This window comes from Podarcis erhardii (genome assembly GCF_964252035.2).
Source record: "Podarcis erhardii genome assembly, chromosome: 6".
NCBI classification, from domain to species: Eukaryota; Metazoa; Chordata; class Lepidosauria; order Squamata; family Lacertidae; genus Podarcis; species Podarcis erhardii.
The window spans coordinates 82831424-82852297 of NC_138510.1; the positions used below are offsets into that span (position 1 = coordinate 82831424).

Here is a 20874-nt window from a genome sequence, read left to right on the forward strand (position 1 = left end):
GAAAACTCTTACCTGCAGAACTCTCTTAGTTAGGCCCGTCTTCTGGGCAAGCTGCTTGAGGTCCTTGGCATCTGGGTTGTGGTTAATAGCAAAGTAGGACTTCATGGTGCGGAGCTGGTGGTGCTTGAAAGAAGTGCGCATGCGCTTGGTCTTCTGAGATGGGGGATAAGGCTGCTGGTCTCTGTCCAGGTGGTCTGCCTCGTTCTCATTGCAACCTGTTTGGAGAAGCCACAGAAAACGCCCAAAGAGTTGGGTGGAGATCCTACATGAACATCTCAAGCAAGCAGGTGCCATGGAGGGGAAGGGCCATAGCTCAGTGGGAGAACCTCTGTTTTGCACGCAGAAGGTCCCAGGTTCAAGCTCTGGCACTTGCAGGTAGAGCTGGGAAAAGACCCTTGCCTGAAACTCTGGACAGCTGCTGTCAGTCAGTGTAGACAATAATGAAGTATATGGGCCAATTGTCAGACTCAATATAAGGCAGCTTCCTATGTTCCTAAACTTTTAAAAAAAAAATAAGGGAGAAGAGAAGGCAAATATATTTTCCCTAAGTATGGGATTACATGTTTACCAGGCTCATATAATACTGTGGTGTGTTACATTGCCTGAATGCAGTATTATTACTACCCTCTGCAAAGAGCACATCTATATGTCACGCCAAATAAGGTGGTACAGTATTGGGCTGCCACACTTCAGACAACAGGTAAGGGGAAGTGCATTTTTGAATGCTCTTGCAGGATTAAAATAGGAATAAAGGTGGTGCCTGAATGTAATATACTAATGTATCCGAGAGAAAGATTTAATATAGCATACCCGGCAACATTTCCCCAATGAAAATAGGGACATCCTATTTATTATTATTTATACCCCACCCATCTGACTGTGTTTCCCCAGCCACTCTGGGCAGCTTCCAACATATATAAAAACATAATGAAATGTTAAACATTAAAAAACTTCCCTATACAGGGCTGCTTTCAGATGTCTTCTAAAGGTTGAATAGTTATTCATCTCCTTGGCTCAGGGGTCGCCTGCATCCATACCCTCCAATATTTCTCTGTTGAAAATAGGGACTTCCTAAGGAAAAGTGGGACACTCCAGGATCAAATCAGAAACCAGGACGGCTTCTGTAAATCTGTGACTGTCTCTAAAAATAGGGACATGTGGATGGTCTGACATAGACCTCTCCCTGATACATTAGCTTACAATATGCAGGGAAGCGTTTTGTTTTATTCTTAACATGGGGAAGCATTAAGAAATATGACATGGAGGCCATTTTCATACCATGGACATAGCTAAGGGAGTGCAGGGGGGCAGCTGTCCCCTCCCAAATCAAGTAAACATATAAAAATACTTAACAAACTGCTTCCAGTAGCACCTTAAAGACCAACTAAGTTAGTACTTGGTATGAGCTATCGTGTGCATGCACACTTCCATCACAGATAACTCAATTCTGCCCCCCCCCCAACATAAAGCCTGTCCCACTAAAATAAATCCTGGCTACGCCCATGTTTCATACCGTGCATTTAAATCACCATGATACCATTTTAAACAGTCATGGCTTCCCCCAAAGAATTCTGGGAACTATAGACCCCATTCACCACACAGAACTGCAGGTCACAGAGTGATTTATCAGACAGTCTCCGTTCTCAGGGAATTCTGGGAACTGCAACTCTGAGGAAACAGGGGTCTCCTACAACTCTCAGCACCCTTAACAAACTACAACTCCCAGAATTCCTTGAGTGAAGCCATGGCTGTTTAAAGTAGTATCATGGTGCTTTAAATGTGTGGTGTGATAGTGGCCAGGGAGAGAGAGAGGCTCCACCAGCAAAATGCTGAGACAGAAGTGGTACAGTCCATAAATCTCCCATTTCATTTCACATTAAACCCCAGAATAGTAAGTGAAATCACTTGTGGGTGCAGGGGGAGAAGTGCTGTTTAGGCGGAAGTGCCAAAGGGTCCACCTTGGCCTTTTCCTGTTTTAAACATTTATTATGTTCACTGCTTCCACATCTGTTAAGGGAGCCGGTGTTTTGAGAACAAGCCTGCCAGGTTTCACTCCTTTTGCATTATTATTTAAGGGAAGCCTCTTCCCCGGGGGCGAGGAAGAGCTTTGCAGCGTGTTCCCAAGGAATTGTTTAAAATCTCGCTCAACATTTTGAACAGCAAAAGGGAGGGAAAATTCACTCACAGAAATCGGCCAACTGTGGCAAGAACTGAACGTTGCACATCCCTCTCATGTGCTGCTGACATCCCGAGACCCACTTTCTCTACCTGGCACAGGGGAGGGGGCAATTTGCACCAGAGAAGGAGGATGCCAAAAGTGACGGGAGCAGTTAACCTCCCTACAACCACCGCCACTCCCCAGAAGTTTGCCCAACATTTCTCTGATTAAAATAGGGATGTCCTATTCAAATAAAATAAAATAAAATAAAATAAAATAAAATAAAATAAAATAAAATAAATAAAATAAAATAAAATAAAATAAAATAAAATAAAATAAAATAAAATAAAATAAAATAAAATAAAATAATAATAGGGTTACTCCAGCACCAGCACAGAGGCTTAAACATGACCTCTGCCCTGTCTCTCCCTTTAGTTCTCTTAAATTCTCCTCCCCTTGGGGTCGGAAATGAAGGAGGTGTCAACAAGCACCCAGTTTCTCCTCTTCCATGCATGAGACTCTTAATCTCATGGCTGTGAGTTTGAGCCCCACGTTGGGCAAAGGATTCCCACATTGCAGGGGTTTAGACTAGATGGCCCTCGTGGTCCCTTCCAACTATGATTCTATGATTCCTTGCCTCCCAGAACTAGAGCAAAAGCCCGGACTGGATCTTCCTCCCACCTGCACCTGCCATACGTAGGACTACAAGCATTGCAATCCGACAAGCATTCCCTGGATGGCTGCTTACACAAGAGCTTCTGCTCTGCAACTCTGATAATGCATCTTGCTTGTCTGAGTGGAGGATGGAGGAGCTGTACGTGAGGGGAGCGCGCACAGAAACCTGTGATTTGCGTGCGGGTGGAATGTAGCCCTGCCAGTGTTGCACCCATTGCTCGGCCCACCTTTGCCTTTGGCTGCACCCCCGCTGGCATGTGCCTCCTCTCAAATGTGGCAGATGAGGGAATATGACTCTCAGGAAGGGTTCCCCATCCTTTACACACACAAACGTTGCCAGCAGGTTTGAGCAGCAGCTTCAAGAAACTGGCATGTAGACTCTCACATCCTGGGATAGTCAGTTGGTACAGCATGAGACTCTTAATCTCAGCATTGTGGGTTCAAGCCCCATGTTGGGCAAAAGATTCCTGCATTGCATGGGCTTGGACTAGATGACCCTTGTGGCCAATTCTATGTCTTTAGGATTAAAAACGTGGTTGGACGGTTTTGTGTACACGTGATGAGCTGTGACTCCTGGCATGTGTGCATTCTAAGTAAAACAGCCTGCATCTCAGATTACCACGCAAGTTGCATCCTAAACCTATACTGACATGGTGGCAATAGGAATTCTGCACTGTGTAATGATTCTGTATACCAGGCCTGTGCAAATTACAAGCCGGGATATCAAGTGCAGACTGGCTGCCATTAAGGGCAGCCTATCAGGAGCTGGGCACATCTTTTTGTTTCACTGCCTTCCAGATATTTTTTTTTGGGGGGGGGGGGAGAGACCAGTACTCTTACTCAGTTTGAGAGATCCCAGTTCTGTAAGCCTGGCCTACATGCATACTAAACCATGTCAGATTATGAAGTGATGAAGAGTTGTTTTGTACAGTATAGGATTCTAGGGTGGAATTAACCCTGTAAGCAATTCACACACAGCTGTGGCATTGAAAGTCCTGTGTGGGGTAAGAAACAGACGTGAGTTGTTGGCTCATGCCTGCCCCCACAACACTTAGGAAACTAGATCACACCAAGTCAGATCATTAGCACAGTATTACCTACACCAATGGAGGAAAGGTTATTTCAGACATAAGAGTCTTTTCCAAGGCTGGTTCATATGCAGCCAGAGTATGTAGCACCTGCACAGAAGTAACCTTCTGATTGGTGGCTCCTCCCTGCCACATATGGAACACAAATGTGTGCCACAAGGTCCACATACACCCACAAGCCTCAATCACCCTTGCCCATCCATTGCCCGTCCTTTTCCCGACAGCAGTTGGCCTGATGGGTCAATCCTACACTCACATGCATGGATTCTCTCTCACTGTATGCTCTCATGTGCCCATCCCTGATAGTCTAGTGCAGAGCTTTCCAAACTGTATGTCGCGACACGTTAGTGTGTCAGCTGCAGTGTGTAGGTGTGTCGCGTGAACACTCCCCATGATCCTCCCGGGGCTGGAAAGGGATTAGTTTAACCTCCGGTTTGCTAACAAAACTGAATTCCCATGTCACAAAATGATGCATGTCTAAAAAGTGTGTCACCAACATGAAAAGTTTGTACAGCTCTGGTTTGTTGCCTAGGATTAGTCACTTTCGCAGCTATGACTCACTCTTTGAGAAAGGGGTGGGACTCTGTGGCAGCGTACGTGATTTGCATAAGAAACATCTCCAGGGCTGGAGGTGCTTCCAGATGGGAGTTTATTCCGGGGAATGGGTGCTCTTCATGCATGCACCTTTCTTTCCTTTTTTGCAAGGTCCACGCAAAATTATTGTCATTAAAAATTACCAGCCTGTTTTTGCTTCTTCTTCTCATTTTAATCCAGATTTACACTTCCCAAGGGAAACTTGCAATATCTCAGCAATTCATTTACAGTATTAAGTCCCCATCTCGAAGCACCTACAGTTTGGATTCATAAATGAATAGGTGGTAGTACTAGATGATGAAGAAGAAGAGTTTGGATTTGATATCCCGCCTTTCACTCCCTTTAAGGAGTCTCAAAGCGGCTAACATTCTCCTTTCCCTTCCTCCCCCACAACAAACACTCTGTGAGGTGAGTGGGGCTGAGAGACTTCAGAGAAGTGTGACTGGCCCAAGGTCACCCAGCAGCTGCATGTGGAGGAGCGGGGAAGCGAACCTGGTTCCCCAGATTACGAGACTACCGCTCTTAACCACTACACCACACGGGCTCTAGAGAAAAAGGCCAGTGTGGAAGCTCCTGCTTCAGTTTCCAGCACTGATAAAACAGGAAGAAGAATAACCAGTGTCACAGGAAGCTCTTCCACACTTCCTCTTGTTCTGCTGCTTTCCCCGGGAAGCCCACTCCTTACTGATGAATTGGAGCAAACGCCAGTATGGTTTCCCACAGGTTGACGTTGGCTCTGATTCAGTGGCAAAGAGCAGGCTTCCCCAGGAATAGCAGCAGGAGGAACAGAAAACCGTTCAGCTTTCTAGGCATGGGACAAGCAAAGTGGATGAACTCAGGATGTCTGAGAAATTTGGTTGTGCACTAACAGCACAAATCTGTGCAGGCATACCCAGACGTAGGCTCAACTGAGTTCAGTGAGACTTAACTCCTAGGTAAGAGTGCATGAACTGCAGCCCCAAACTGATACATATATTAATTAGAAACCATGGAAAAACTGACTGCAAAGAGATAGCATTGTTAACTTTAAAGTAACATAACGGTTCTTAAACTTTGTACTGGGGTCAAAACAAAATAAAAAAATTCCTTCCAGTAGCACCTTAAAGACCAACTAAGTTAGTTCTTGGTATGAGCTTTCGTGTGCATGCACACTTCTTCAGATACTGTACTGGGGATCACTATATTCCAGCTTGCTTTCTCTCTGTGAACCACCTTCTGTGCGAAGGTGCGACAAAGGTCACCTTTCCTCAGTTGCTTACAGCTACCAAACCTGATTCTGCCCACTTGATTCCTTGCTTCTTTAAAAGCTCTGGGTCTTCTGTATTTTCTTTTAAGCAATTTTTTTCATGGTCTTGGGGATTATTTGAATGCATGGGGCACTTGAGCCAGCCTTTCACAGTGGCGCTGAGAAAAGCAGCTTTAAAATGCTGCAGGTTATTTTTTTTTCCTTTTGGAAGGAGAGGGTAAATGCAGATGTGAGATGCTTTTGCCTCTTTTTAATATATAAACTGTAAAATCTAAGTCTCCATGGACTGATGTAATGTGCATAGTATAATGTATGCTTTTCCAGCTTTTTCTCAGGGGTTGGGGGTTGGCTTAAGCTTTGTGAATAAATCCAGCCAACTGTTGGGAAGCTGTCCAAGGTGTCTCTCTGTGTGCAAATCAGATGATACACACACACTCACACATGCTTTAAATATGGACTAATTAAATTCCTTTAGAGCCAATCATTTCAATTAAACTTAATTCACATTGTTTGCTCTGTGACATAAGCAGGACCATTGAAGTCTCTCTAGCTGTTCCCACATTGAACAGATCCTGAAAAGTGATCTAATTTTTCATGCTAAATAGTTAAAACAAATCTGCTTCCCCTACTCCAATTCCTAAATGCATTGCATGATATCAAGTCCTGTTGATCTCTACAGGGAATCCTTCCACATAATAGGATCAGGGTGTTAGAAGACGGCTAATTTTGTAGGTTACCAGCTCGTTTTATTCATTTTTTAGCGGTGCAAGATAAGCTACAATGTCTGTAGCAACTAAAGACCCATGAAACAATGGACTGCGATAGACTGTTTTTCCCAAAGACCTAACCCTTTTGAGAATATTGTTTTAGGTTTCATGATGCAGTGGCTGGTTTTGTACAGAATGAAAATCGACTATCCGTTCTAACCCAGTTCCTCTCATTTCTCCAGATGGTTGTGTGACTTATTTTTAGCATGTTTGGGGCTTTCCATAGACAAAATAGTTGAGGTCAGAGCTAATGTGACACTATCGCCCCACTTAATTTGTTTGTAGAGTTCCAGTCATGCTCAGTCAGTAGAGCATGAGACTCTTAATCTCAGGATTGTGTGACCAAGCCCCACGTTGTGCAGAAGAATCCTTTGTTGCAGGGGGTTGGACTAGATGACCCCTATGGTCCATTCTAACTCTACAATTCTATGATTCTATGAAAAGGAGTATAATCTCAACCCATTTCCACTACCTGTCTGTCCCTTCTTCTACGTTGCACATCCTAGAGATGAAACTAGAGCATTTCTCTCTACAGATTGACCAAGGGATGAGGAATACTTTTTTAAAAAACACTATTTTCACTTCAGATGTTTCAAGTGTACGTTACTTAAAATATAATATCATTTTAGTTTGATGAGCTGTAAGACACCTTGGGAATCATATGGTCAAATAGCAGCGTAAAAATATTGCAAATACTATGGACTAATCTCCTGCCAACCTAGCAGTTTGAAAGCATGTCAAAATGCAAGTAGATAAATAGGTACCGCGTCGGCGGGAAGGTAAACGGTGTTTCCGTGCACTACTCTGGTTTGCCAGAAGCGGCTTAGTCATGCTGGCCACATGACCCGGAAGCTGTACGCCGGCTCCCTCGCCAATAAAGCGAGATGAGCACTGCAACCCCAGAGTCGTTCGCGACTGGACCTAAGGGTCAGGGGTCCCTTTAGCTTTACTATGGACTAATAGCAAACTCATTGGATAGCCAAAAGGGCATCCTCCATTCTCAAGAAAAGAGGGTGGTTATCAGCAGACTCAAGAAAAAACCCCAGGTTTCAGAAGTACAACATTGTTTTTAAAAAGACACTTGGGGGAGTAGGTGGGGGGAACAGCCCAGTGCAGACTTAACATGCTCATTGCCCATGGATTGCTGCTTGAATGTTGGAGGGGATAATAGAAAACCAGGAGTATTGGCAGGGATGGGAAAAATCTGTCCATTTCAGCTCCTCTCCATTTCTTATACTTCCACTCAGTTTTCTGCATTTCCATGTTGGTTTCCAGGGGTGGGGGGCAGGCAAGAATTAATTTTTTAAAAAAAATTAAAAAGAACTTAGCTGGCTACAAGAAGAAGAAGAAGAGTTTGGATTTGATATCCCGCCTTTCACTCCCTTTAAAGAGTCTCAAAGCAGCTAACAATCTCCTTTCCCTTCCTCCCCCACAACAAACACTCTGTGGGGTGAGGGGGGCTGAGAGACTTCACAGAAGTGTAACTGGCCCAAGGTCACCCAGCAGCTGCATGTGGAGGAGCGGAGACACGAACCCAGTTCCCCAGATTACGAGGCTACCGCTCTTAACCACTACACCACAAGGGCTCTTATCCTGCTTGGTTCTCTTGCCCGCTGTGTTTCCAAGACAGGACTGTGGCTGATGCCAGGTTAGAGCTCTTGCACAGAAACACCCTGAGTTGGCTGCTTGATGGATGCCTTTCATTCGAAAGCATCTCTGATTGGCACTGAATGGGCCAGATTAAGCATCCGCAATGGCACTGTCTGGAACGGAGAAGCCTTTTGTATTATTTGGGAGCAAGTTCCCTTCCGGGAATCCTGTTTCCAGATTGTTCCTATCCAAATCCCACCGCTTAGAAGATGGCATCTGTTCTCTTCCCAAGACAGGCAGAGGCAGGGGTCTCCCCTACCTACCCCTTTCTTTGGAGGCAACATTACTTTAAATAGAGATGCCCTGGCCAGGAGGAGAAATGGAATACCTTCTGTACCAGAGAAGGACTTGCAGGGGGTTGGATTCGACGACCCTTTGGGTCCCTTTGAACTCTAGAGTTCCCTTATTCTAACCCAGGAGCTTTCTCCTCTCCAGAGAAGCAGCAATAGCAGAACTGTGATGAGAAGGCACAGCACCAGGTTGCATGTTCTGCAATTAGGCTAGGGATGCCTGCGGCCTTCTGTTGTTGGACTCAAACTCACATTTTCATCATCGTCATCAGCATCTCTCACTGGGGCTAAAGGAAGTTGGAGTCCCAAACATCTGGAGGGCACCAGGTTGAGGAAAGTTGGCCTTCACCCTATCGGTTCCCTTCCAAAACTATTTTAAGAACAACACCTTGTCCTCCGTATATTTCCTTTTCAGCCTAGAAGAGCAGAGCATTTGGTAAAGGGATCACGGGTTCAAATTCAGAGCTAGAGACATTCACATATCTTTTGAAATCCCAATGTGGCAGGCAAGGAGGCAGGGGGCAGCTCATGCTGCCCCATCCCTCCCGGCTCTGACATGCATCTCCCCCTCCTGCTTGCTGTGTGGCACACCTGGAAGTCTGTGAAGGGGGGAGAAAACAAGGCTGGGTAGGGAATGGGCAAGAAAAGAAGCTGTGGCCAACCAGAAGAGTTGACCAATAGGAACATTGGGAAGCTGCCTTCTACCATGTCAAAGCACTGATCCATCCAGCTCAGTATTGCCTACACTGACTGGCCGCAGCTCTCCTGGGTTTCCAATTGGCAACATTCCCAGTCCTACCTGGAATTGCTATTGGGGGGTTGAACCTGGAACCTTCTGGCTGCAAAGCAAAGGCTCTGCCACTGAGCTATGGATGTTCTCTAGATTTAAATCTAGCACCCCAAGTTCAAGCACCAATCCATCAATATCCAGCCACGTGTGGCAGTCCCCTGCAGGCTCAAGCAACCGGCTGTTTTTCCTCCTTCGCAAAACTGCAAGGACAAAGGAGATGTCGAGCCACATGATGCAGCTGGTGTGCTGCATTTGATTGAGGAGGGCCACATATTGAGCCCGCCTCCCCTAGAATATGAGAAAACAAGGTGCTGTTCTCCCGCTTCCCCATCTACAAAACATTCTGTAATTCTACAAACAGAAATGTCATGCATTTGCTTTCTTGAAGCCCTATAGGCAGGGATGAGGGACCTGTTCCAGATCCTTCTAGACTCCATCTCCCACCATCCACAGCCAGGAAGTCTGCCAGTCATGGATGATGAGATCTGAAGTCCAACAACATCTGGAGGACCACAGGATCTTTGGCCTGTAACATTTGTAACAAACAGGCTGTTGATCATGCGTTAGGGAGGTCTCTCTGCCACACCACATATTCCACTGCCATCTTTTGCTACTTTGCATCAGGATTAGACGCTTGATACCAGTTCAGACTGTTTGTATATCTAGACCACTAATGTCTAGATATACGGACATTGGCTCTATAGTCTCAGGCAGATCCCTGCAACTTTTGTCCCGCCTAATGAAGATGTAGTGGTTCCACCTGAGACCTTCTGCAGGTCACTTAACTATAGTCTCTCTCTCAAGTTCTTCTGCAGCTTTTGGTGCCATATATTCTTTTGGCAGAGGGACATGGGTAGCGTTGTGGGTTAAACCACAGAGCCTAGGACTTGCCGATCAGAAGGTCGGCAGTTCGAATCCCCGCGACGGGGTGAGCTCCCGTTGCCCAGTCCCTGCTCCTGCCAACCTAGCAGTTCAAAAGCACATCAAAGTGCAAGTAGATAAATAGGTACCGCTCCGGCGGGAAGGTAAATGGCGTTTCCGTGCGCTGCTCCGGTTCACCAGAAGCGGCTTAGTCATGCTGGGCACATGACCTGGAAGCTGTACACCAGCTCCCTCGGCCAGTAAAGCGAGATGAGCGCCGCAACCCCAGAGTCAGCCACAACTGGACCTAATGGTCAGGGGTCCCTGTACCTTTTGGGGGGGGGGCATTTGCACAATCTTCTCAGGTTTCAGCTATGAAGTTACTGCACTCTCAATTAAAAGGAGACTTCTAAAGCAATGCCTTTGTAACACCTTGTCAGGAAAAGGAAATTGCCTGGGCTTTGGAGAAATTCTGATAGGCACCTGCCTTTGTGCTATTTGTCAGCTCTGGACAATATACTGTCACAAATAGTCTCCAAGTAAAAACACTACATATAATACACATCACATAATATGGCAGAGGCCTTACATTTATGCTTAGGGTTCACACATGCCCCCCCACACTTGCTATATCACAGAAATAACTAACATTGGCTGCACAAGTATACAATAAAATATTACTATAGTGCAAGATCACAATCCATTGCAGAATTAAGCCTAGCTGAACGCATTGATTTTTGCAGGCAGAGTATGACAAAGAAGGCAGAGTGACTTTCTCCTTGCCCCTGAAGACGTTCACTATTCAATTTAGGTTTCCTACTGACCACGCACACTAGAGGAGTGGGCGGTTGGCCAGACCTGCTCTTGTGCCTTTAACAGCTGTTATAAGCTGCAAAAATCAGCAGCTGGAGCCTTTTTGTAGAACGGAGATCAGCATCATCATTTGCTATGTTTGCCGTTGAAGCTATGGTTGATGTCAAAGCTATAGGGACTGGCAGAAAAGTTGGCAATCCTTCCTTGCTATAGAATTTGAACTCTGCCTTGCACAACAGAGACTGGCACTGCAGGGAGCAATTTAAAGTCACCTCCGTGTGATATGTTTTTCATTCATCCCAACCCTTCCTTGGAAGCACAAGGTGGACATAATCTGAGGCTGCCGTCCTAAGCAGACACATTCTCTGAGCAAAGCACTTAGGATCAAACTTCATGAAGCTATATAGGACTTACCCACACTTCTTCTTGTCCTGCTGCTTCCCCCCACCCTTGGGAAACCACTCTTTAGCACCTAATCAGAGCCCCTCAATCGTGTCCCCTCCCATTGCCATTTGTTCTGACCTGTCGCTAAGAAGCAGATTTTCCCTTCGGAAAGGAGCTGGTCAAGAGGAAAACCACTCTGACCCATGCTTTCCAGGAGGCATGGCACAAGAGGAAGTATGAACGAGCTCATAGTCCTGCCTTCACACGTGCGCGCACACACACTTCCCTCCCCCTCATAATTACAGTATTTTGCTCCTCGGATCAACATGTTGCATTCCTTTTTTAAAAAGGACAAAATAAAAGGTTGGGATAACAGCAGTATGAGTTTATGAAATCCAGGTATCATGATGGGTAGAATCTTAATGTTTTCCAGAGTGGTGTTGTTTGGCTTCCAACTTCCCCCTCCCTATATTAAATCTATTTTAAACCACTTGGTATCCCTTTTTAGAACAAACCAGCTCACTTGGACTGCGGTCCTAAAACATTATATTCAGAAGTCTACAATCCTGTACACATTTCCATACATTCATGCAGGCATGCCCGCAAACTGGACTGCAGGTCCTCTTTTCACATACCTTTTTAAAAAGGCCCTCTTTTTAAAAAACATAGAACTAAAGAAGAAAATGGAGAAAAACCAAATTGAAAAATAACTCCATCTACAATGTTTGCCACCTGATTGCGTGTGTGTTTACTCAGAATTAAGGCCCACAAGCGAGACCTGCAACAAATTGTTGCAGTGCAGAGTGTTACTATTCAGGCTTCCAATCCGGCTTTATTTCGGGACACTCCATTTCATTCCCTCCCCCCCCCCCCCGTAAGTCAGCATTGCTGAGCATTATCATAATGTGCTGGTCTACGCTTGCACACTTAGGGTTCCCCCCAACAAAAAACCTTTGTTCTACTTTTACAAACATTATGATTCCCTCAAGCGTGCTGATAACTTCCTTCTCATGTGTGGCTGGGGCTGTTTTTGACTACGTAATAGCCTGTACTTAGAGAATGAGCTCAGTATTAACATGGAGGGTTGAGCCCAGTGAATATGACCTCCAAAGCTGCTCAGATCAGGACAATAAAATGGGGTGGGCTAGAGCTTGCTCTGTTATTCTCTGTTTTTCCCCCCAGATGTGAGAGCCATTGGTGAGCAAAGGCCAGGTGAGACAGAGGAGAGGCTCCTGCACCTTTTATTGTCCTGCAGAGGTGACATCAGCAGGTGTGGCTTTTGCATGACAAGCTGCCCCACTGGAATCCCCTCTTCCATACAACTATTAAAGGTTCGGGAATCCTGGCATCTTTGGCATCACGCCGCCTTACTTAAAGCCTTTTCAGCCTCCTGCAATTCCCTACCTAGGAAAAACCAACCAAGCTGCTACTTCCTTACTTGATTCCTCCCAAAACCAGGTGAAAACATTCATAAACAATCAGCTTTGCTGTTCAGTTTTTAGCTGGCATGTTAATTGCTTTAACTTATATTATATGGTGTGCGCACACACCAATATATATATATTTAACTAAGATGACTGGATGAAATAGAAACCTTTTTTTCTATCTTTGTAGCAGAAGGAATTTCAGTAGGTGCAGCCTGTCAATCAAGATGCACTAATGGGAATTACTTCTGCCCCACAACCATCAAAGGGGTAGGAGCCCAGTTTCCTTTTTCATCTAGCCACCCTACTTTGAAAACTTATTTTCATGAGAAAAGAGATCTGCTACGCAAGACTAAGCCATACCTACCCAGAAATTAAATCATATTGACTTCAATGGGGCTTCCTTCCAGGTAAGCAGATCTGCAGGCTAATAGTTTTGTTAGCGTGATGAATAAGTGATCACACAGCTGCAGCTATGCAGCCCGATATGTTAAATGAGAGCTTGTCTGAGTTCAATGGGATTTACTCCCAGCCAAGTAGGCATGCTTACACAGGACTGTAGTACCCCAGCCATGTTTTCACATGTGATGCTTTCATACAAGGAAGCACCCTAGAGCTATTCTTGTGCTTGTTATTCATAGTTTGCATACGGAGGCTGTTTGTGTGGAATTAAAAGCAGAAAAAGGACCCTTTTTAAAACCCCAATGGATATTCTAGCTGTAGGTTAGGCTTTATCCCTGTGACTTCATATTTATGTACAGATTATAGTCACATCATGTAGGATTGGCAGCTTTTAAATCCGGCTGCCCCTTTACAACAATTTGATATATGGCAAGTAAAAATATTTTTCTCCACACCTTGAGCAGTTTCACATCAATCCACGGTTTAAAAGACACATGAACAGACCACGGCACTTGACAAACCTCACGTCGTGGGTGAAAATGCTCTTGGAAAATGAACCACCATGCAAGTTGATGCTGTATAAAAACAGCACTCCAGCTTACAGGCTCTAGGCCAGGGAGATCCCTTATTCACAAAGCAGCCAGCTGGTAAATCATAACATCTAGATAGGGAACTAACAAAACATGGCAGAAGTGTTGTCGGGGAATTATAGGCACCGTTCTCAAAGATTGTAGGAAAGTGTACCATCGCAAATGGGACAGAGCCTTTTGCTAGCTCTTCCATCTGCCTCCTCAACTCACACTTCACTTCTTTAAAAATAAATAATTCAAATATTCACATCCTAAAGGAGTGCCTCAGGAAGGACATTTGTCGTTGTCCTTCTTGTTATATCATAAAAATGTTCTTTTTAAAAAACAAAAATATTCACATCCTAGAACCAGAGGTAACACAGCTGCCACTGAGAATTGGATAAAATGAATTAGTGGGCCAGAGTTATTGGTCTGATCTGGAGAGAACTTTTACGAATGTACATTTTAAAACTGGATCTGAATCAAGCCACATTTCCTAGGAAAGGAACAGTTGGCATCTAGCTCATTAAGGGAAACAGAACTTTCTCTGATTATTTTATAATTGACCTGGGTAGGTCACTTTTCCTCACCACTATAGTTGGGAGTGGAGGGTGGGCAGCATACCTGGCAAAAATCCTCCTTCTACACAACACATGAAAAGCACGCAAACCCCTCAAAATCTGAACACACACAACAGCCTCAAATCCAGTCAGTTTCTGAACGTTGCTCTGAATATAAGGCAGCTTGGCAAACAAGAGAAAGTTGGCCTATTAAAATATGCCATCTTTTCTTTGCTGTCTCTCACATTTAAGGCCAATGCAGCAGCAACAGACAGCTCCTACACACACACACACACACACACACACACACACACACACACACACACACTCACCCTACTTTTTTAAAATAAATATTCTGCCTCCTCTCTCTGAGAAAGGCTTCTCCCTGCAGAAGCCACCAGAGGTCACTGCTACATTCTTTTGACAAATCGCAGTATGTTGGGAGTTAGAATTTCAGAGGAGACAGCAATCTTTTTATTGGTGGAAAATGTTACTACTTCTGTTTTAGCTACAACACCCGAAAGGGGTGGGGGAGTCGAGGTCAACGGCCACATAAATTCTGCTCAGCAAGGCCTTTTAATAATAATAATAAGAATAAGAATAAGAAATAAGGCAATCCCAGTCTGCCTTTCAGTTATCTCCTTTCTGTTCTGTTCTGTTAAACCCCTTAATCCATCATGCAGGGAGCCATTGATCACAGGAAGAAGAGGGTTTAGGCTGTTATTGCCATGTGATAGGGTTTGGTGCCCTAGATCTGAATATTTCTGAACCTATCCTGCACAAGTTTCACTCAAAAGGAACGTGTTCAATGAGGGCTGATCCGCAAGCGTCCGTTGGGACGTAGCCTTAAAGGCACTGGCTCAATTATACAATATCATAACAATACAGTGGTACCTCGGGTTAAGTACTTAATTCGTTCCGGAGGTCCGTTCTTAACCTGAAACTGTTCTTAACCTGAAGCACCACTTTAGCTAATGGGGCCTCCTGCTGCAACTGCTGCATGATTTCTGTTCTCATCCTGAAGCAAAGTTCTTAACCCGAGGTAATATTTCTGGGTTAGCAGAGTCTGTAACCTGAAGCGCATGTAACCTAAAGCGTATGTAACCCGAGGTACCACTGTAAGTGTCATGCCATTTTCACACACTGCATGCAATATATCAACCCAAAATGCAAAGGTGAATTGGGGAAGAGAGGAATCTGAAAACAAGCATGACAAGAGCCCAGCTGGACCATGTGAAGGAATCAGCTCCTTGGCCTGAAGCTCCAAAGGGCACATTCAAAAGTAATGGAAAGGCTGGACACAGACCTAGAACTATGTCTAACTCAACATCCATAGCATCAGGCTGTGGCCTGATATGTGCTTCTTCAGTTGGGAAGAAGTCCTGCTGAACTCAGTAGGCTTTTCTGAGCAAACAGGTCAAAGATTAGGCTGCAAGAATGCCTCTTGGCTTACATTGTGCCACTTGTCAACATTATTAATTCAAGAGGAGAGAAAGCAGAGCAGAAAGCCATTTGGAAAATCAAATGTACATCATAGCCAGTGGCCAATGTTGTGGTTTTGCTTAAAAACTGCAAAGGCAGCACAGGTGATTAATAAAATGTGCCGTATGTTTTGAAAGTGGTCCAGGGTAACAAAGCACCATAACTTTGCTGCCCGACAGGTGGGCTTTGCCCATGAACAGGAGATCTTCCCACTGCAGGGGAGAACCTTCAAACTAGGAGAGGCCCCTCGTCTCAGTAATTAGCCAAATGATACCATAATATGGGAAACTGGAGCACATGTGCATTGCAGTCAGCTTGTAGTTCTAAGTAACAATGCAAACCTATGCACGTTTTCCAAAAGGCATGTTCCGTTTTATTCAATGTGACTTCAGCTGCAGTCCTATACACACAACTGGGAACAAGTTTTATAGAGCTCGGTGGAACTTCCTTCCAGGGTTTCGCCATTACACCCAAAGATGCATACACAGAATTCCATCTGGAACCTACAATTTTACCCGGGAGCTTGCATCACTAGGAATTAGAGATCAGAGATGCATTTGGGATGGGTGGAAATCCAAAGTGGCCCATTACAGACAAGTAGATGGTTCTCTCTCTCTCTCTCTCTCTCTCTCTCTCTCTCTCACACACACACACACACACACACACACACTCCCCTAACAGCACATTGGAACTTCATTCCCCCTATTTGTGTATCCTTTAGAATCTTGTTAATGGGGAACAGAAAGCAGAAGGTAGCTGTTCCTAAACATGGTACCTACTTTGGTCAGATTTACCTTTGCATTATAGGTGTGGGGAAAATGAGAGGTGGCATTGTGCAAAGATGACCTAGGTGCCAATCCTGTACCCATTTACCTGGGAGTAGGCTCTTCTGAACTCTGCTAACTGGCTTATCTGACTTGAGATTTCATAGGCAGGACCTTCACATCTAATGAAGTAGGCTGTTGCCAGGTTCTTTCCTCCAGCTAAATCAGGTATGGGGAACCTTTAGCGCTCCAAATATTACTGGACTACACCTCCTATCATTCCTGGCCATTAGGCATGCTTGCTAGGGCTGATGGGAATTGTAGTTCATTAACATGGGGGGGGGTGGAACAAAGGTTCTCCACACCTGTGCTAAATAAACCAGTTCCTCTATTATTACAGGCCTAGTGAAGACAACAACAAAACTAAGGGAAAAGGATGACAGCCTTGACTCTCTGAATGCACTCTTGCCTTGCGATTCTTACTTCCTAGTAACTGATCAGAATCAGAGTAGAAAGCTGAGTTTTAGTTTATCATTTCTGTATGATTGGAGCACTTGCTTATTTCTACATCCTGAAATAAGGAAGTGCTCTGTATTCATTTTGCACGCAGTCTAACCAACGTTAAGCACTTTAAAAAAAGAAAACATTCATATATTTGGGCAAAGATGTAAGCAGGTGCTTCATTCTCCTGTTGAAAACCATGGGACCTTCAGACCACAGTCCTGTCTGTAATTAATGTAAACGGCCCTTATTTCTGCAGATATCATGTGTGTTCATGATTAAGGTTTAATTCTCTGAAATTAACTCAGCAACATTCTAGGCTAGTCCCTTATGCCTCCCCTTTGGAGATACGGATCTGCTCTGCAATAAATAGCAGAGTTATTACAAAGAGGCAGGTTGTCTAATTTGAGGACAACCCACTCCAGTGGTTTGGGGTTTTGCCTTTCACTTTTCCAGCCAAATTAGAGTAAGCATCAAAAGATGAACAACGCCAACTTGACTCCTCTTTCCCCCACCCCCTCCCTATCCAGTTTATTATATTTAACCGGTTGTGGACATGATCCACAGGGAAATTCTCCTACACACGACATCCAAACGAATGAGGGCCGATTTTCATTTGGGGAGAAGTTGGAAGCCCTTAAACTAGCGCACGCCGTCTTGGTATAGTCTTTTCCATCTGTCTGCTCTGTCTCTCGCTCTCTATCTCCAAACTAACATGACTTTCCAGAAAACACTGAACACTTTTTCTTTTGTCTCCTTCTGGGGGAAAAAAGTGCTCTGTTTTAAGAGCGATTTTCTAGGGAGGGTTGCTTTGTTCCTTGAAAAAGGAGGGAGAGAGAGAGCGAGAGAGAGAGAGAGAGAGAGACGCTCTGAAGCGAAAAGGAATGATCGCAACGAATCCGATGCTCCCAAGCCTTTAACGAAAGTTGCCCAAGGCAGGAACTTAAGCCTTCACTGAAATCAACTATTTTCAAACAACAGGGGGTCGTGATTCTGGTGTGGGAGGAAAATGGTACAATCCAACCTGGTCGAATCACTTTGATGGCTTCTGAAGTCCTACGTACTTTTTACCTGAGAGTAATGTCTGGTTCTTTTTTTCTGAATAGACGCGCATAGGATTGCGCTGCTCGGCAGCGGATTTACTCAGAAGGGAAATGTCACTGTGTTCTGCTGGAAAGTAGACCCAGGCATAAGATTGCAACGGAAAGTTCCTCCGTACTGGGACTTTAAAAAAATGTTTCCATTTCGGCTGGATCGTGGCCCAGTCCTGTTCAAAAGATAGCTAGGATTCTCTGTCTGGCAAAGATGTTTTGGGGTCTTTCGGAGCTGGGCAGTTGCAGGATTTTTTTCCCCCGAGCGGGCAAAGTAAAACCTTGAAATTGAGGAGCAGTCTACGTTTTCAGTGGGAAGATCCGTACCGTTTGCCTCCTGTCTCCGGTTCTACAAATGCTAGAAACTTAATAAATTTTCAGAGTAAAAGCTAGAAAATGGGGGGTTGAGGGGTATGGTTTAAGGTGAGGGGCAACAGGATTGCCGCCCAACACCACGATTTCTGCCCATTCCAAGATTGTGTGCATGCATTGTTTGAAATCTATATTCCATATATTGGCTGGAGTTCTGTTAGTTTGGGGTAGGATGAATACGCATAACGCTCTGAAAGCAATCCCAGTGCCTTGCCCAGCCCCCCAGCCCTTCCTTCAGTCTCTCTCTCTCTCTCTCTCTCTCTCTCTCTCTCTCTCTCTCCCACTCCTTCTGCCCAGCCCCCTTGGAGAGGAGAGGCGCCTCAGCGCGCGCTCTCGCTTCGCCTTCCTACATCTCGCCTAGCTTAGAAGCGGCTCCGCTGCCAGAGATTCCAGTGTCATCTCCAATTAACAGCCAACAATTAAAACTCGGCTTCCTCCTCTTCTAGCTCCCCCCCTCCCTCCGCATCAGAGGACACGAAATTGCCTCGCTCTTCCTTGCCAAAGGTGGGGGGGGGGCGAGGAAAGAAGGAGAGGCTTCGTGCCTCCAGCTAGCGCGGGAGAGTGAAATCCGGAGCAAGGCGCTTTCCAGTAGACAAGCAAGCCAAACTCGCTTAGCGCGGTTTGGAGCAGGAGCGCAATGGCACAGCATCTGTCTACTTTGCAGGCAGGAGGTCCCGGGTTCAGGCCCCGGAATCTCCAGGCAGGGCTGGGAATGCCCTCCATCTGAAGCCCTGGGGGAGCAGCTGCCAGTCTTAGTGGACAATAGATGGCAGAATGAGGCAGATTCCCATGTTCGTTAGGAGAGCGGAGCGCATCATTTCAGGTTAATCCGTATTGCAAAACAGAAACCCCGGGCCCTGACTTTCTTTTCCCCGAGAATGGTCCAGATTCAACAAGGTCAACTCTCCCCCACCCACCCACCCAATTTCAATTTTTTATTTTATTTTTTTGCCTCCTATGAGCTCAGATTCTCTCAAACATACATCCAGCTCTGTGTTTAGCTTTAGTTGCGCGCATTCACCATCCAGCCAGGGACAAAGCAACGCGGAGCGCCTCTATTCGAGCAAACCACAAATTTCATGCTCAGGGACCTCCTCCGAGGGGGCGATTTCACGGCTAAATTGGAGGTCGCGGCACAGTCTGCAGGGGCCCCGCCGAGGCTTGCGCTCCCCTTTACGCATCCGACGGGCAGCCGTCTAGGTTTCGAATTGAGGCCAATATATCTTGAAACCAGGAAGGACTCTAGGCTCTGGCCCCGCCGTCTTAGAAACCGGACTAGACCCGGCAGAAAATGGGGTTGGGCTGTGCGTCCTTGAAAATAATTCTCACTTGCGTTTCAGGCGGATTGCGAGGGTTGCTTCCCTCCCAAACGACACCCAGTAATATGGTATTGCTGATATTTCAGCAAGTATAATTGATCGGGCCGCCTAATTCTCAGCCAGCCATTAGAAGGGAAATGGCTGAGAATGAACTTTTCGTTGCTGTAGCTTAGTGCGTAAATTTACGCGCTAAGGTCGCTCCGGTTGAGTTTAGCGAAGCGCGCTATGCGCATTTAGCTGAGAGTAAAGTCCGTTTAACACTGGTGAACCTGCTTTTGAACAGAGATTCAGAGGATCCCGTCGTAAGAAACATATCCGATTCCCCAGCCCCGATCTCTCCTCTGCCACACAAACTTTAAGGGGCTTCAAGGAAATCCCCCTCTCCTTCGCTTTTATCTGTCACCTGGGGATCATAATAGTGGCCTACCTTACAGGGCTGGTTCAAGGATTACAACGAAGTAATACGTGGAGACCTTTGGACATTCGGAAGCACTAAAAATTAGCCCTCCAGCCGCCGCCACCACCTCTATGGAAAGCAAGCTGCTTCTGTTCTGATTCAAACTAAACTCTCGTGTCCCAGTGAGGTCGAGTTAAATTAAATCAAAAGGTATTTGTGTCCTGTCTTTAAAGTCAAAGTAGGTCGTAATTCGGTCCTCTAGGAGCAAAAAAAGAGCGTTCTAGAGAAAATAAGAAAGATCCCGGTAGTTTCCCCTCCTTAGGGTCAGTGAGCTTCTTGGGATTTTTTTTTTCTCTGTGCGGAATCCTTAACCTAAATCTGAAAAGAAATGCCAAGGGCGGGAGGGAATTCAATGGAGCGTCAGAAGAACTAAGTCCCATGGAGTTGAATGGGACGTGCCCTCTTTACACCGAATATTTTACCTACGCTGCATCTGATTCTCTCTAGCCCACAAAAAGCTCAGGCAAGCCAGTTTGCTAACCTTTAAGATACCACCCCTTCCCCGCCTTTCTTCTCTGGAACTAAGCACTTCCCAGGGGGGTTTCAGAGAGGAAGCAACCCGTGGGAAATCGAGCGAGTTTGCCACCCTCCCCGTGTCGGCGGCGTGTCACGTGTGA

At 45.5% G+C, this 20874-nt stretch overlaps 1 protein-coding gene and 1 long non-coding RNA gene across 5 annotated transcripts in view; one reads left to right on the top strand and one right to left on the bottom strand.

Annotated features, from left to right (window-relative positions):
• Positions 1-20874, top strand: part of LOC309343996 — a 48871-nt gene that overhangs the window by 11668 nt on the left and 16329 nt on the right. The window lies entirely within an intron of this gene.
• Positions 1-20874, bottom strand: part of LHX9 (LIM homeobox 9) — a 38531-nt gene that overhangs the window by 9986 nt on the left and 7671 nt on the right. For all 3 annotated transcript variants that reach the window (XM_081866028.1, XM_081866027.1, XM_081866026.1), the window contains exon 4: positions 13-215. In XM_081866028.1, the coding sequence (XP_081722154.1) occupies positions 13-215 (203 nt within the window). The remainder of the gene's footprint in view (positions 1-12; positions 216-20874) is intronic.